Here is a 12,935-nt window from a genome sequence, read left to right on the forward strand (position 1 = left end):
AGTGACCTTTTGAATGAAAATGCTGCTGCAAGAGACTTGCGGAGCGTTCTCACTAAATAATAACCTACTGTCTGCGACTTGCAGATTAGTGCTCAGACCACTGATTTCAGCTGCTACTTACACAGGCACAAGTCCACATGAGGTCAATCAGCTGAGAATAAATCGTGTTTGCTGCAGACTACAATATGGAGAACTGTACTTAGGAAACTATTCGTAGTCTCCAGTCTAATATGGTTTTATGAACTTTTATTAACCATCATGCAGCGGCATAACCTTGCAAGGCACTTTAAAGAGGTCTTTTCTGCATAACACCCACTCTCTCATTTAAATAAGAGGATCAAAGGTGTTATTGACACAAACTGAACAAGCTCTCACTTTAATGAGCAACAAATGCAAGGATGAACACCCACCACCCACGCAGAAGTACCCTGCTCCCTCTTTGCAGAAGGACATGAGGATTATCTGAAAGGCTTCTGCTGTATGGAAAGCCCAAGCACTTGGGGACGGAGACAGGTTAGCACTACAGAACTAGGAAGTCAAACTAGAGGGTTCATTTCATCACCTAAGTGAAAGGTGCAGTGTAAAATAGATGCAAGACACATGCTTGTTTGGAAATGGAGGATGTCTTTTTATCGTGCAAATATAAAATGTCCTCCTTAGACATATTGGATCATCCTACTCTTTGCAGAAAGGTTGGGTATTATAATAAGTATCCCATCCTGTAAAGAACTTAAAACAGATGTCTGAGCCTTCCCAGCAGCTGGGTTGCTGGGTAGTCAAATTCCCCACTGCCAAAGAAAGCAAGGCAAGCTTGCGTGCTGACGTCCACATCTTGGGGGCACTTGGAAGCCACCCACTCTGCCTGTGCAGCCCAACACCATCCTGCAATAGACAGGACCTGCCAGCAACCTGCTCTGGGCTCCCTCTCCCCTTCACCCTCCAAGGTGTGCATGGCAGGCCCTTGTGGTTCATGGCCATCCGAAGATTTTGGTATGCAGTTCAAAGGTCTAGAAAAGACACTATCCTGTTCTAAGCATTTGAGGATTTTTCAAGCCAAAATGCAGCTATGAAAACAGTTTGCACTGCCAGTTTGGGTTCTGTACTCCCTTTTCAGATTCTGTGTTTGCATTTCAGCAAGCTCGCTCTCATCTCGCAGCTCTGCTCACTCAACCTGCTGGTTTAGTCCCAAGTCTGCATCTCCGCGTGCTGTTGCCTCCAAGGGGGAATATGATACAAAAAATTCAACTTCTTGACTTCACTACAGAACCAATTAACTGAGAGTTGTGAAGAAGGAAAAGCTTTCACTTGGACTATTCATTTTCTATGCAGTAAACGCAGCACATGCAATTTGTGAGGTACACAAAAGCTTGATCCTCATGTGTCTTCATATGTTGATTATTTACAGTAATGCTTTCCAGACAAATAGAAGAACAGTCCCCACTCAAGTACAGAAGAAGCCAAGAACAATAAAACTATATCTCAACAATTAGGTAAAGTTTGACCATAGTACTTGAGGGCATTGAAAACCTTTGGACCAAAACCTTGCAGAAGAAAACCAGGAGTTTCTTGGTTAACAATTAATAATTTAGACCTGAAGACTCTCATCCAGACCTCCAGCTGGAGAGGGAAATTATGCAGTACTTATACACCTGGTACCACACAATCTCCCAGTATTTTGATACAAAAAAACACAGGTCATAGTATATTCACCATTTTAATGTCCCCATTTTAGATGGGAAATGTGAAATTACTTTCTTAATATCATGTGGTAAGCCAGGATCAGAAGAATTCTGGCAAAAATTACTCGTGTGTCAAAGGAAGGAATCAGGAGCACACTGTGGCTTTTAAAAATCATTATTTTCTATAATATTTATAAATTTACCCTCAAAAAAACCCCAACAACAACTAAACCCAAGAAATTTCCTTTGAAAACACTTTTTTTTCCATCGTTTACCTTTGCACTAATCCTTCAGGTTAAGTAAACTACCACTTCACCCTCAAGAGCCCTCACCACTATAGAATATGCAAGATGCCTGCTGTCAGGACAGGGAAAAAGCCGACAAACACAAGAAGCAGTGTAAGACCTGTAAATGAACAAGTTAATGGGTTGAACTAGGTAAGAGCAATATTTTTAAAGCCTACTTCTTTAATTAAAGACATTAGTTAAAAGCATAAACAAGTTTTACCTTGCACCCTGTCCTGAAGGAAAGGAAAGTGGCTTCAGAAGAACTGTTGGCAGGCAGTGCCTGTACAAGAGAAGAGCTAGTGATAAAAAGAGCTCTCATAGCAAGGACACAAACAAACAAAATCTAGGGTCATTCATTTAAGAGTCTGTCCCAACTTGTAAAATGCCACTAGAACTTAAGGTTTACAGATTTGTAAAATTAACTTCTTCTGTATTAACAGCGTGGTAATGGCTACATCAACAGCAGCAGCTCACCCAGCCTTCAGATTACACTCATGCAAGGCGCAAGGTTTCATGGACAGAAATACACCCTCCATTTGCTTGGTTCCAGAAGATCAAGATGCAAGTGGCACAGCACCCAGCCAGGCCACTGTGAACATCTTGTCTAGTGCCGTTTTCCTCCCCTGCAGATCTCTGCATTCTCAAGCCAAAGCCAAAGTGTTCACCACTTATATATACAAATTTAGTCCTGTTTTATTAGGACACACTGAATATATTTAATCCCTTGGTCATGCTTCTAAAATCTTTTAGAGTAGGATCATAGCAATGAGAGTTTTGGTTACACACTGCTAGATAATATGACACAGACAAGAAACCATCAGTGCCAGAGTGCCAGTCTTTCTGTTCCCCTAAGTTTATCTGCTCTGTTAAAGGGGGGGGGGGGGGGGGGGGGGGGGGGGAGGAAAAGGAGATTTGTCTGGGCTTTGTCCATGCAAGGAATTCAGCAAGCCCTTACACTTCATATCAGCCTGAAGTTACATGCCAGCAAAGGTGAAACAAGGCAACAACAGATTTGTCTGGTCCCTTAATCTAAAGTTTTCCTGGCACAATGCTTCTCAATAAATAGATAGCATGCTGAAAACAAAGGAGGACTGCTTCTTCAGCTAGTCCATCTAGAGAAAGCAGACTACAGGTTTCAGAATGGAAAACAATACTATGAAGAGCAAAATCACTCCAGACTTCCTGAATTCATCTTTTAATGCCAGGATTATCCTCGGACTTTGCAGTCAAGGGATGGGCCTAAGAGCACAAAATGGGTCCGAGGAGAAGAAAACTCCTGACTCTTGTTTCCACAGCCTAACCGCTCTCTGGTGGTTTAGTATGATCACATACTCTGGGAAGTACAGAGATACAAGGACAGAGCAGAAAAGCAAGAAACTCGCTAAAACAATGAGCCACAAACATGAGACCAATATTCAATAATCAAGTATGTGAGATGCAAAAATTTCCTAATAAGATGGGTAGGGAAAAGGAGCTGAACAATGAGACAAAGAGAAAACAATACAGCTAGGAAAAGCAGAGGAAAATAAATTAAGAGCTCTTATTTTTGACACTGCAATTTCAGACAGGCTTTGTCAGAGTCCAAGTGCTAAGTGTCAGTAAATGGAGACAATCAGCAATGACAGATGTCTGCAAGCCTGTTTTATCTAAGCTTCAGATCACAGGAGGCTGGCAAGTCAAATGCAAGCTGTTTGTGAAGTTTGCTGCTTCTAAAAAGACAGAAGTCAAAACGACAAGGTAATTTGAAGACAACACAATACACGTGCAACCCTCCTCCTCCTCCTCTTCAGCATTCAGTTTGAAAACCGGTCAAATGAGACAACCAGTAAGGGAAGGAGGAATTCATCACACAAGAGACCCAGACATGAGTCACGACCTTCACATGCATTCAGGTAGCTGCATTAAATGCTTTCCAAGCACAGAGTAAAGGTCTTTCAAATCATATCTGAAGAAAAGTCTTTTCTCCCCCCAAGAAGCAGGGGAGGGAGAAGCACTTTTGGTAATTTTCCCAATACAATTACAATTGATACACAGGATGAGATGAAGTCAGCCCACTATCATGGTCTTCAAGATACCTTGACTTCTTAAAAGCTTTTGTCCAGACTGTACAACACCCCTGTACAATGCCCACCACCTCCTCCAGCCCTTCCCCTACCTCCTGGCTCAGACTGACCCCAGCCACTGTTTAACCCTTTCATTCCACACCAGTCACTCCCAATTCTTGTTTAGCTCAGCCAGAGAGCTCTAAAAGGTGCTTTTGCAGCAGGTTGCTAGCTCCGTGGGACCCATTTTCTGCCCACAACCAGTGGGATGGCTGTCACAGGGGATATTTTATGCAATGGAACAGCCTGATCTTCTGCTGGAGGCACAAGACATGCAGCTCCCATAGCTTCCTCTTGGCCATCATCCACCACCTGGGATTTAAAGAGGATCGCACAAAGACAAAGAGGTTTTAAAAAAAATATGCAACTACTGATACAGTATTAACAAAGAAAAAGCTTATTACAAAGAGTCAGGAATACAGAGCTTGGCAAGGGTAAGTATTTCTGCATATTTTGCACTCTTTCCATATCAGGCTTCTGGTGTGGCTGCCACAATTACACCGTTGTTTGACTGACAGCATTATCCCAGACTGTCTTGATTATAAGCTCAGTTTCCATATTAAGGGGGGGGGGGGGGTAGTATTTTGTGGACAGCAGTACTTGACCTGCTGGTCATATCTGTGTGTTAGGACATGAGAGAAAAGAGTAAATCAGTTCTGCTCACTAAAAAAGCCTCTGCACCGTCTAGTAGCATGCCGTTAATGTTCGAGTTTCCTCCCCGCTTCCAACAGGCAACGCTCGATACCTTTTACACAGGGAAAGCTCAAGATGGCTGATGAGATTCCTGGCAAAACACACTCTTCATAACTGTTTCTACAGCTTATCAGCCTTTTCCCCTTCAATTTGCTGTTCAGCCAGCAGGAGACAAAAAAAGAAAAATAAAAGTAGTTCTGTAACCACTGGAGCTCCGTAAAGCTGACCTCCCATCAATTTGTTCCACAAGGCTGACTGACTTTGCAGGCTAGCAAACTGTGAGCTCCAATTGAAGCTTTTCCAGAAGCTAGCGCATATATCAAGTCAGTCAATCACAGACTCGCAAATTTCCCAGTGCTTAATAAGCTCGCAACTGTAGCTTCTCACTCAGTGATGCTCCCCTGTTTTTTCTTTAAGGTCTCTCTGTGCCTATCTGTTGTTTTCAGGAATTCTGTCGAAATCTTATGCCTTTGAGGTCTCTTCCTATCAAATTTGGTTCAAGTTGGCCAGTAGCTTCAAAATTAATTAATTGGGAGACAGATACTGACAACTGTATAAAGCTCACCTCCTTCTGTGAACTATCTTCTTTGCATCAACAAAATCCGTTTTCCTAGGTGAAGTCACTCTCTGTCCCACTCCAGGACTTTTGGCAAATGAGTATCTTGACAGGCTCCTTCAGCCTCAAGTAGAGCCAAGGTACAGTTAGTTTTTGCTTTGATCATGATCCCTCCCAGATCTCAAAAAATTGTGGACCTCTGCTCTTGAGTTGCCTCTGAAATTTCTGTCGCTGCCTTGTCCACACCAGAACCAGAGATAAAATAAAAACATCACCACTAGAAGTAACAAACTTCCACCTCATAGTAATGCAGAAGATTAAAGAGGAAAGAAGAAGGGAGAATCCTTTTCTTTACTGCTAGCAGACCTTTCCTTTCTTTGGGCGAACTCTTTCCTCTGCTAGTCCTAAGGACTGCACTCAGGATCCTGAGGTCTTGAACCCCCATGAGAAAAGGAAAGGTCCTTGTTCTCCCATCTTCCCTAAACCCAGTACCCTGCGGCTTGTCAGCACTGGTAGCTGCTTGCCATATCCACCTACACCCCTGCAACCCATTATCAGCAAGAGGCCAGCAGCATTTTAAATGGCAAAAGCTCTGTCTCCTGAGGCACTGGGCATTTCTTCCATGCTCAGGCGGTCACTTGCTAGCAAGCTGCCAGTGCAGTGTCAGTGATTGGGTTTTTTTACAATATGCTGGCATAAAAGTGCTTGGGAAGAAGAAAGAGTCAGGAAACTGCATCTAAATCTCCTACACGACCCAGGTATCACATCCTTTTTTCTCTTGCCGGTTTGGACCGACCTCAGGCGATGGCAGGTGGATGGATACTGGCTCAGTGGAGGAGGCCTGCAAACCAGCAGCACCACAAGCTGCCTCCACACAAAATAAAGTCTCTCCTTTCTATTTGCAGGTGTTGTTCAGGGCACAGCATGCCAGGGAGCACTGGCCACACTGGCATTAAATGGTTCGGTCTGCTGCATCACTCTGCCAGCATCACCTCACTTTGCACCCAGCAAGCCCTCTCATGCAAAGCGCTCCATTACGGTTTCACAAGCTATTGCAGAGACTATAGCAGTCATCTAAAAATAATACTGGGGGCAGCAATCCCACTGATAATCACATCATTAGAGGAGAATCAAGCTCCTCCTTGTGCAAGCAGATAAATAGCAGGTCTCTGCCACACCTTGAGCCTTCCTTTGCAGTCAAACAGTATTTGTGAAATCATGGAAAAGCATCATTTGTGACTGCCAACATGCTTCTTGTCACAGGCAAGGCACGGGCATGCAATTCCTGCTTGGCAAGCCTGTTCTCTCCAGCCAGCTGTTATTTCAGGCGTGTTTATGTGCACTGTTCACATGCTCAGCCATGCAGGCAATCGACTGTCAGAGCTCCACTGCCACAGCGCCCAGGTGTTGGCATCTTAAGACCTGTCTTTTTAGCTGTGGGTTTTCTAATCACACAAGGCAGCAGGGGGAAGGAGGGACCTGACTTCCCCATCAGCATCTCTCCATGAAGTCATCCAGGAGTACTGTCCCACACCCTGTGCTCGCCTCCTTCCAGCTTGGAAGCACAGACCAAAACCTGGCGCAATCAGGTTGTCCTGCAACGTGCAATGACCACCTCTGCCCTGCCATGACTAATGGCCCTGCCGAGACTGTCACTGGCCCTGCCTCAGAGACTGCTTTTGAGATGTCTCTGACATGCCGAGTCCGTTCCCCATATTGCAAAAACAGCAGCACAACCCTGGCAGGAGCAGCTTGCCCAGTCATCTTGGATTCATGAGCCCCCTGAAACAAATGCAAGACAGGAACGTGTGCAGCCATAAAGTCACCAGTTAATAAATGCATTAATAAGCTGAGAAGATTCCTATGCAGCTAACCGGAAAGGGCAAATTCTTACCCTGTACCCTGTAAAACAGGGCAGCTCAGATTAGAGGAACATCCCCAAACCCAGCACCACATATGCACATTGTCAGGAGTCAGAACAAAAGGCCATGTGTAGCTCAGCGTTACTAAAACTGCAGGACATGCCTGACAAGGAGATGTTTGCATAGGCACAGCCGTGACCAAAGGGCACAGCACAGACAGCCCTGGATGGAGAAGTAGGTCAGAAGATCACTAGCCCGTCACTAACTTTTTGCCACAAGCTAATGTCTGTTCAATCCTGCCAGTCCTCCCCAACATGACGTAAAGGGAAAAAAAGGCAAAAAGAAAAGGTGGGCGGTTTGCATTTACTAAATATACTGCCCATAACCTTGGAGGACGTCCATGTGTTTTCAGATTACAAAGAAACACACACTGTTACCTACATTAATGCCTTTCTAATACCACAGAAAGACAGACAAAGATGAACTCCAGCATAACACTGGGTTAATACAGGCTGACAGAGCTATATAAAAGAGCACAGTTCCCACTTTTGCCAGCAGAAAAGCGACTGCTGAAGACGCTTAGGGGAGCAGCACTTCTAGGAATCAAAGTGAGGGGTCAACGGGTGTTTTAGCCAGGATTGAGTAACTGCCATTGAAATGTGGCCAAACATTGAGCGCATCCATCCCTCCATCTCACTAGAAGGGCCGACGGGGTATCACCACTTCGGGCAGCATCCCTGCCACCCAGCAGCACTGCACCCAGCAGAGCCACCGCTCGGGGACAGTCGGTACTGGATGCTGATGCTGCCGCTAGCCAGACGAGGCTGACCTGGCCCGACCCTGCCTGGCTCGCGAGGCTGGGAGGATGGAAAAATCCCCAACCGTATCAAAACAACTCTGGCAGATGAAACTTTCCAAGTTCCCCTGCAGCACAGCACAACTCCTCAAAAGCTGCCCAAGTTTATTCTTAAGGCAGTGTTATATTTTTGTTAATTAACATTTAGGTGGCAACAAAATTCTCAGAAAGGCAATGACAGGTCCCAGTCACAGAGTTGCTTTGACTATCCTGAAGAAAACCATCACACTCCTCCCCAGGATGCATCGGCCACTTTCAGACCAGGCTTTCCATCTGCAGCCCAGCTGCAGAGATGCAAGAAATTCTTACAGCATTGTGTGTAATTGTGAGGGCAACTCACAAACAACAAAAAAAAAATTAATCAGCAGGAAAGCGTGCTATACAGATGAGATACCGGAGTTCACGGTGTTATAATCATCACAGTACGAGCAGTCCTTAATCCAATCTGCACAGTTATTTAGAGGTTCTTGTTCTGAGCAAGTACAGGACGTACTTTGATCTCTGCTGCCTCCTGCCAAAACTGTGGAAATTAGCAAGCCAAAAAACAAGAGTCACAGACAAAGATATCATGGCAGACAAAATATATCCTACAGTTATATAAGCAGCTCTCCTCCTGAAGGACCCTGATGCATTTCAGAAGACACAGAATGCAGTTGCAACTAATAACCTTTACCTTAATCAAAAAAGTTGTCTTAGATTTACAGATGAAGAGGTGAGCCTCTCTTACACAAGGATAATTGAAACTTTGCTGTTCATTCCACAAACTACCTGAAGTGATGCTCTGAAAGGGCCTAAACACAGCCAAACTCTTGGATGAAGCGTTGTAACTCCATATTGGTGCAATCAGAGCTGTGGTCACAGCTACAGCACAGCCTTGGACAGAAACTCTGTGTTACGGGGGTGTTAGCCACAGTGACAGTCACGCTGAGTTCTTCCTTAAAGCAAGGATCCGTCCTCTTTGTCACATGCGATGAATCATCCCTCAAGTCACAGTACTTCAAGCAAACTCTTTAATTTGGGATGAAATCCGTCCTTAAGAAGAGCATGCTTCTGTCAGATTTTGGCTCAAAACCACCTTATTAGAGAAAGACGGATTCCGCAGACTTGTCACATAGTTAACATTCACTTAAATCTCTTGTTTTTAAAGACAACAACAGTTGAGAAAACTATGTGATAATTAAGCTGCAGGCGTGGGAAACAGACAGATAGTTAAGGCGGTCAAATAACCTTTACTCTGCCCTGTGGAGACCAACTACAATAGAAAAATGATTAATGTTCGAAGTTTTTCATTACAAATTTGATCAAGCTCATTTTAAAATAGATTAATTTCTTATTTCCTCACTTCCTTCTCCCTGAAACCGAGAAGGGAACACCCAGCTAAGGTGTGCAGTTAAGGCTATATGTTTACAGTCACAACTGAACACGCTTAGATTTCTTCTTCCTGTGATGTTTATCCTGATTTTATTATATAATTGCAATATTTCTGCCCATAATCTACTGCTAAATGCTTCAACTGCAGATTACAGAGTTTTGTGCTCTGATTACAAGTGAAACTGCAATGAATAGTCATGGAGACAGTTAAACAACTTGGACTCAGGGTGACGATGAGCTTATTATCTTCATTCTCCTCCATCCACCACCCCAAACAAGTCTTAGTTAAAGGAAAGGTCTTTGAAGATCCTAGGCAGCCCGGACTTATTTTAACCTGAAAATTCAGACCCTCCTGCAGAGTACAGCGTGTTCTCGGGAATGTTTGTTCAGTGCGGCTAGGCAGTACAGCTCCACCTCCTGAATTATTTAGAGGACACATTTCCTGCAGCACCTCCCAGCCTTAGACCACCAGGTCTGCGGGACAGTTTTTATAGGCAAGGAGGCATGGACCCTGAACAAGAAGCTCTCCCTGACAGCAGAAGCAAGCAGAGCATGGCAAATGCCTGCAAGGTAGATGGAAGTAGGCATCAGTCACAAGAGGCAGCAAGGGAAGCAACAATCTGGAGAGGACAAGAGGCAAACGCTGTCAGGGTTTCAGCTAGAAACACAGGAACCCTCGGTGCGGAGATCTTCCAAGTCCAGCACTGCCCCATCACAGCTCTTCTCTACGAGCCCGTCAGCTCTGAGGAAATCAGGCTCTAAGGCAACACCAAAGCAGACGAAGTTGTGTTACATGCTCATTTTCAAGATCCTACATTACCACTGTCATTTTTGAGTGGGTAGCTGTCAATCTCTAGTATGCGGAGAGATAATACCAGCCCTCTGATAGACAGTCTACATTTAAGATCTAAAATAAACCGCGAGAGTTTTATATAGACAAACTATGAAAAGAAAATGAGTAAAAGATGCATCCATATCTAAGTGCTCTAAAGAAAACATAGGCCGCCAAAGCTCTTCTCCCCCACTCTCATGTATCGTACCACTCAAGACTTATTATTTTAGGATTATTTCTGGTGCACTGACTGGAGAGGATATCCACAAGTCACGTATGCAACTATTCCACAAGCAACCTAGCTGTATGATTGCTTCCACGCCCTCCTCCTTTTTCCTTTCCTCCTTTTCTATTTCCTATTCCTTTCTTCTACCAGCTCCTTGACTAATGTCTAAGCTATACAAGGCAGGAAGCATCTTTCACAGTCTTCAAAGCAGGTATGGTATGGTATTTTTATTAGCATGCATAGGGCTGAAGACTTTCACAGCTTCTGTACAGATAATCTTACCACCTGACCACTGCTCGCAGCTGGAATACCGCAACAACCAGAGAGCAAAACGGACCTGAGATGTGCTTATACACGCTTAGTTTACGTATCTCGGCTCGCAGATGAAACGGAGCAAGCACTAGGACTTCCATCTGTTAAATGCAGTTGAGACAATGTGGAAAACACACAATTCAACACAATCCTGCACCTGGCTCCCGAGGGCAGCAACAGCCCTTAGCCTTGGTGCGGCTGAAGGAGATTTGGGGTGGCACTACCAACAGGGAATTACACAACTTTTAAAGTAGATCTGGTGCTCTCAGCACCCTGAAAAGAAGAAGAAAATTCAAAAGGGGGATAACATCTGTAGTCATAGACAAACTCCTCACCTCCTCCTCCTGCAGCAGCATTGGGAAGTATTTCAATGGATCCCTTCCAGAAGGGACGCTTCCCATCTGCACTCCTGTGACATTAAGCACCGTGCAACCCACAGCATCTGTGACCTACGGTCACAGATCAGCATCTCTCTGGCTCAGACCTTCAACAAATGCAGGCTACAATTTGTACCTTACAAGTAATACACCACATCAAATCAGAAGTCATCACATTCGATCTATGTTCTACGTAGGGTGAAAAAGACATCTTGACTCCATGAACAGTAAGATCCAGGTCGTGCACAGGTTGCTTGGCCTAGTACAGTCCTGTCCGAGTGACACTGAGCATACAGATCAAGCTGGGAGAGGTTTACAGGCGTCTTGGGAACCCAAGAACATCACTGGAGATCTGAACGGTACACATTGCAGCACAGACAGGAAACAGAGTAAAGACATGAAGAAAAGAGCATCAACTTCATTAAAACCCTTTCCAGGCATGAAGAAGATAGTAAGCGGGTGTTCAGAGCCTACAAAGACAAGGCCTAGGTCCCCTCATCCCAGTTGAAACGCGCTCCCTCCCTTCCCTCTGCGCAGAGGCTGGCACCTAACCTCCCCACCGCAGCTCCTGCCACGGGCAGACCTGCTCACCTGCCCCATGCAGCACCACGCCAGCCCCATGGCCCTGCCGACCCCGGTCCTCTGGCCAGCTGCCCCACGGCCACCCTTCAGCTCATCCCAAATCTCGTCTGGCCCCAGCCCCTCCCAGGCCACCTTCTTCCCTGTCACCACCCCCAAAAGCCACAGGCGCCTCCATCCGCAGGCCCCCGCGCACCTGCCAGCTCAAGCCTCCTGCCCTCCCCATAGCCAGCTTTCCCATAACCTCCAGTCAACCACCATCAGACACCTTTCTCCCATGTCCTGCAGCCACCCTGCCGTACAAAGCACCTCCAAGAGGCACTGCCACCCATACCTCGATCCCTACACCACCTCTCCATCCCCACGACACACAAGCACCCCCAAACTCAGGTCTCTGCATCTCCTCCAGCTTCACTTAGGCCAAGGGGGCTCCCCAAACCTTCCTCTTCCAAACCAAAACCCCCTTCCCCCAGCACCAAGAGCCCCCGGCACCCCACGCAGGCTCCCGCCCCTGCCAGCCCAGCCTCACCCCCCACCCCAAAGGCCACCCCCGTCACCCCGGAGGCCGCTGCCCCCCGGGCCTGCGGGGCCCCCACAGCCGGCCCCCCGCCCCAGGGACACAGCCCCCCGGCACGGCGCGACCCCAGACACACCCCCCCCTTCCCCAGGCGTACCCCCCAGGGCAGCCCCTACCTGGGCAGGCTCCACGCTGGCGGGCAGCCCCTCGGGCAGGGCCTGGAAGAGCAGCAAGGCCATGGCGGCGCGGAGCCTCCTCGCCATCCCCCCCACCCCCCGCTCCCCGCCTCCCCAGCCCGACTGCGGCCCGGGACGGGAGCCGAGGGGGCACCCCGCGCCCCGACCCGCCCCAGCCGATCACCTATTGGGCGGACGGAGCGCCGCTTGGTTCGCCATTGGCTCAGCCCGCTGTCGCTTAGGTCAGAACCGGGAGGGGCGGGGTCTGCGCGCAAGGAGCTGCCATCTTGAGTGTGGCGCACCGGGGAGGGAGCCTGGACTGGGGCGAGGACTGCCATACTGTGAGTGGCGGAACTGGCTGGAGAGGGGTGGGGGGGGCTGCCCCTTGGTCCTGCACCCCCGGTGCAATGCACCCCCGGGGGCAGAACTGGGCACTGCAAAAAGGGGGGGCAGAAGCACTCTCCGGCCTTCTGTGGTCTCCCGGACACCCCAATGGCAGCCTGTCACTCG

General features: G+C 47.1%; 1 protein-coding gene across 7 annotated transcripts in view; it reads right to left on the minus strand.

Annotated features, from left to right (window-relative positions):
- The window catches only part of WBP1L (WW domain binding protein 1 like), a 63,542-nt gene extending 51,012 nt beyond the window's left edge, over positions 1-12,530 (minus strand). For 4 of the 7 annotated variants that reach the window (XR_014227928.1, XR_014227929.1, XR_014227930.1 and 1 more), the window contains exons 1-2: positions 12,426-12,530; positions 2,187-2,246 (exon numbers count right to left, since the gene is read on the minus strand). Coding sequence is in view for 3 of the 7 variants with exons in the window: in XM_082309558.1 (XP_082165684.1) it covers positions 2,187-2,246; positions 12,426-12,512 (147 nt within the window). In the remaining 4 variants the exon portion in view is untranslated. Of the gene's footprint in view, positions 1-2,186; positions 2,247-11,289; positions 11,506-12,425 lie in introns of all 7 variants that reach the window. The other 3 variants (XM_082309560.1, XM_082309559.1, XM_082309563.1) reach the window with 3 other exon arrangements.
- Positions 12,531-12,935: the final 405 nt, after the last annotated feature.

Source organism: Platalea leucorodia (assembly GCF_965183815.1).
Source record: "Platalea leucorodia genome assembly, chromosome: 4".
In the NCBI taxonomy this organism is placed as follows: Eukaryota; Metazoa; Chordata; class Aves; order Pelecaniformes; family Threskiornithidae; genus Platalea; species Platalea leucorodia.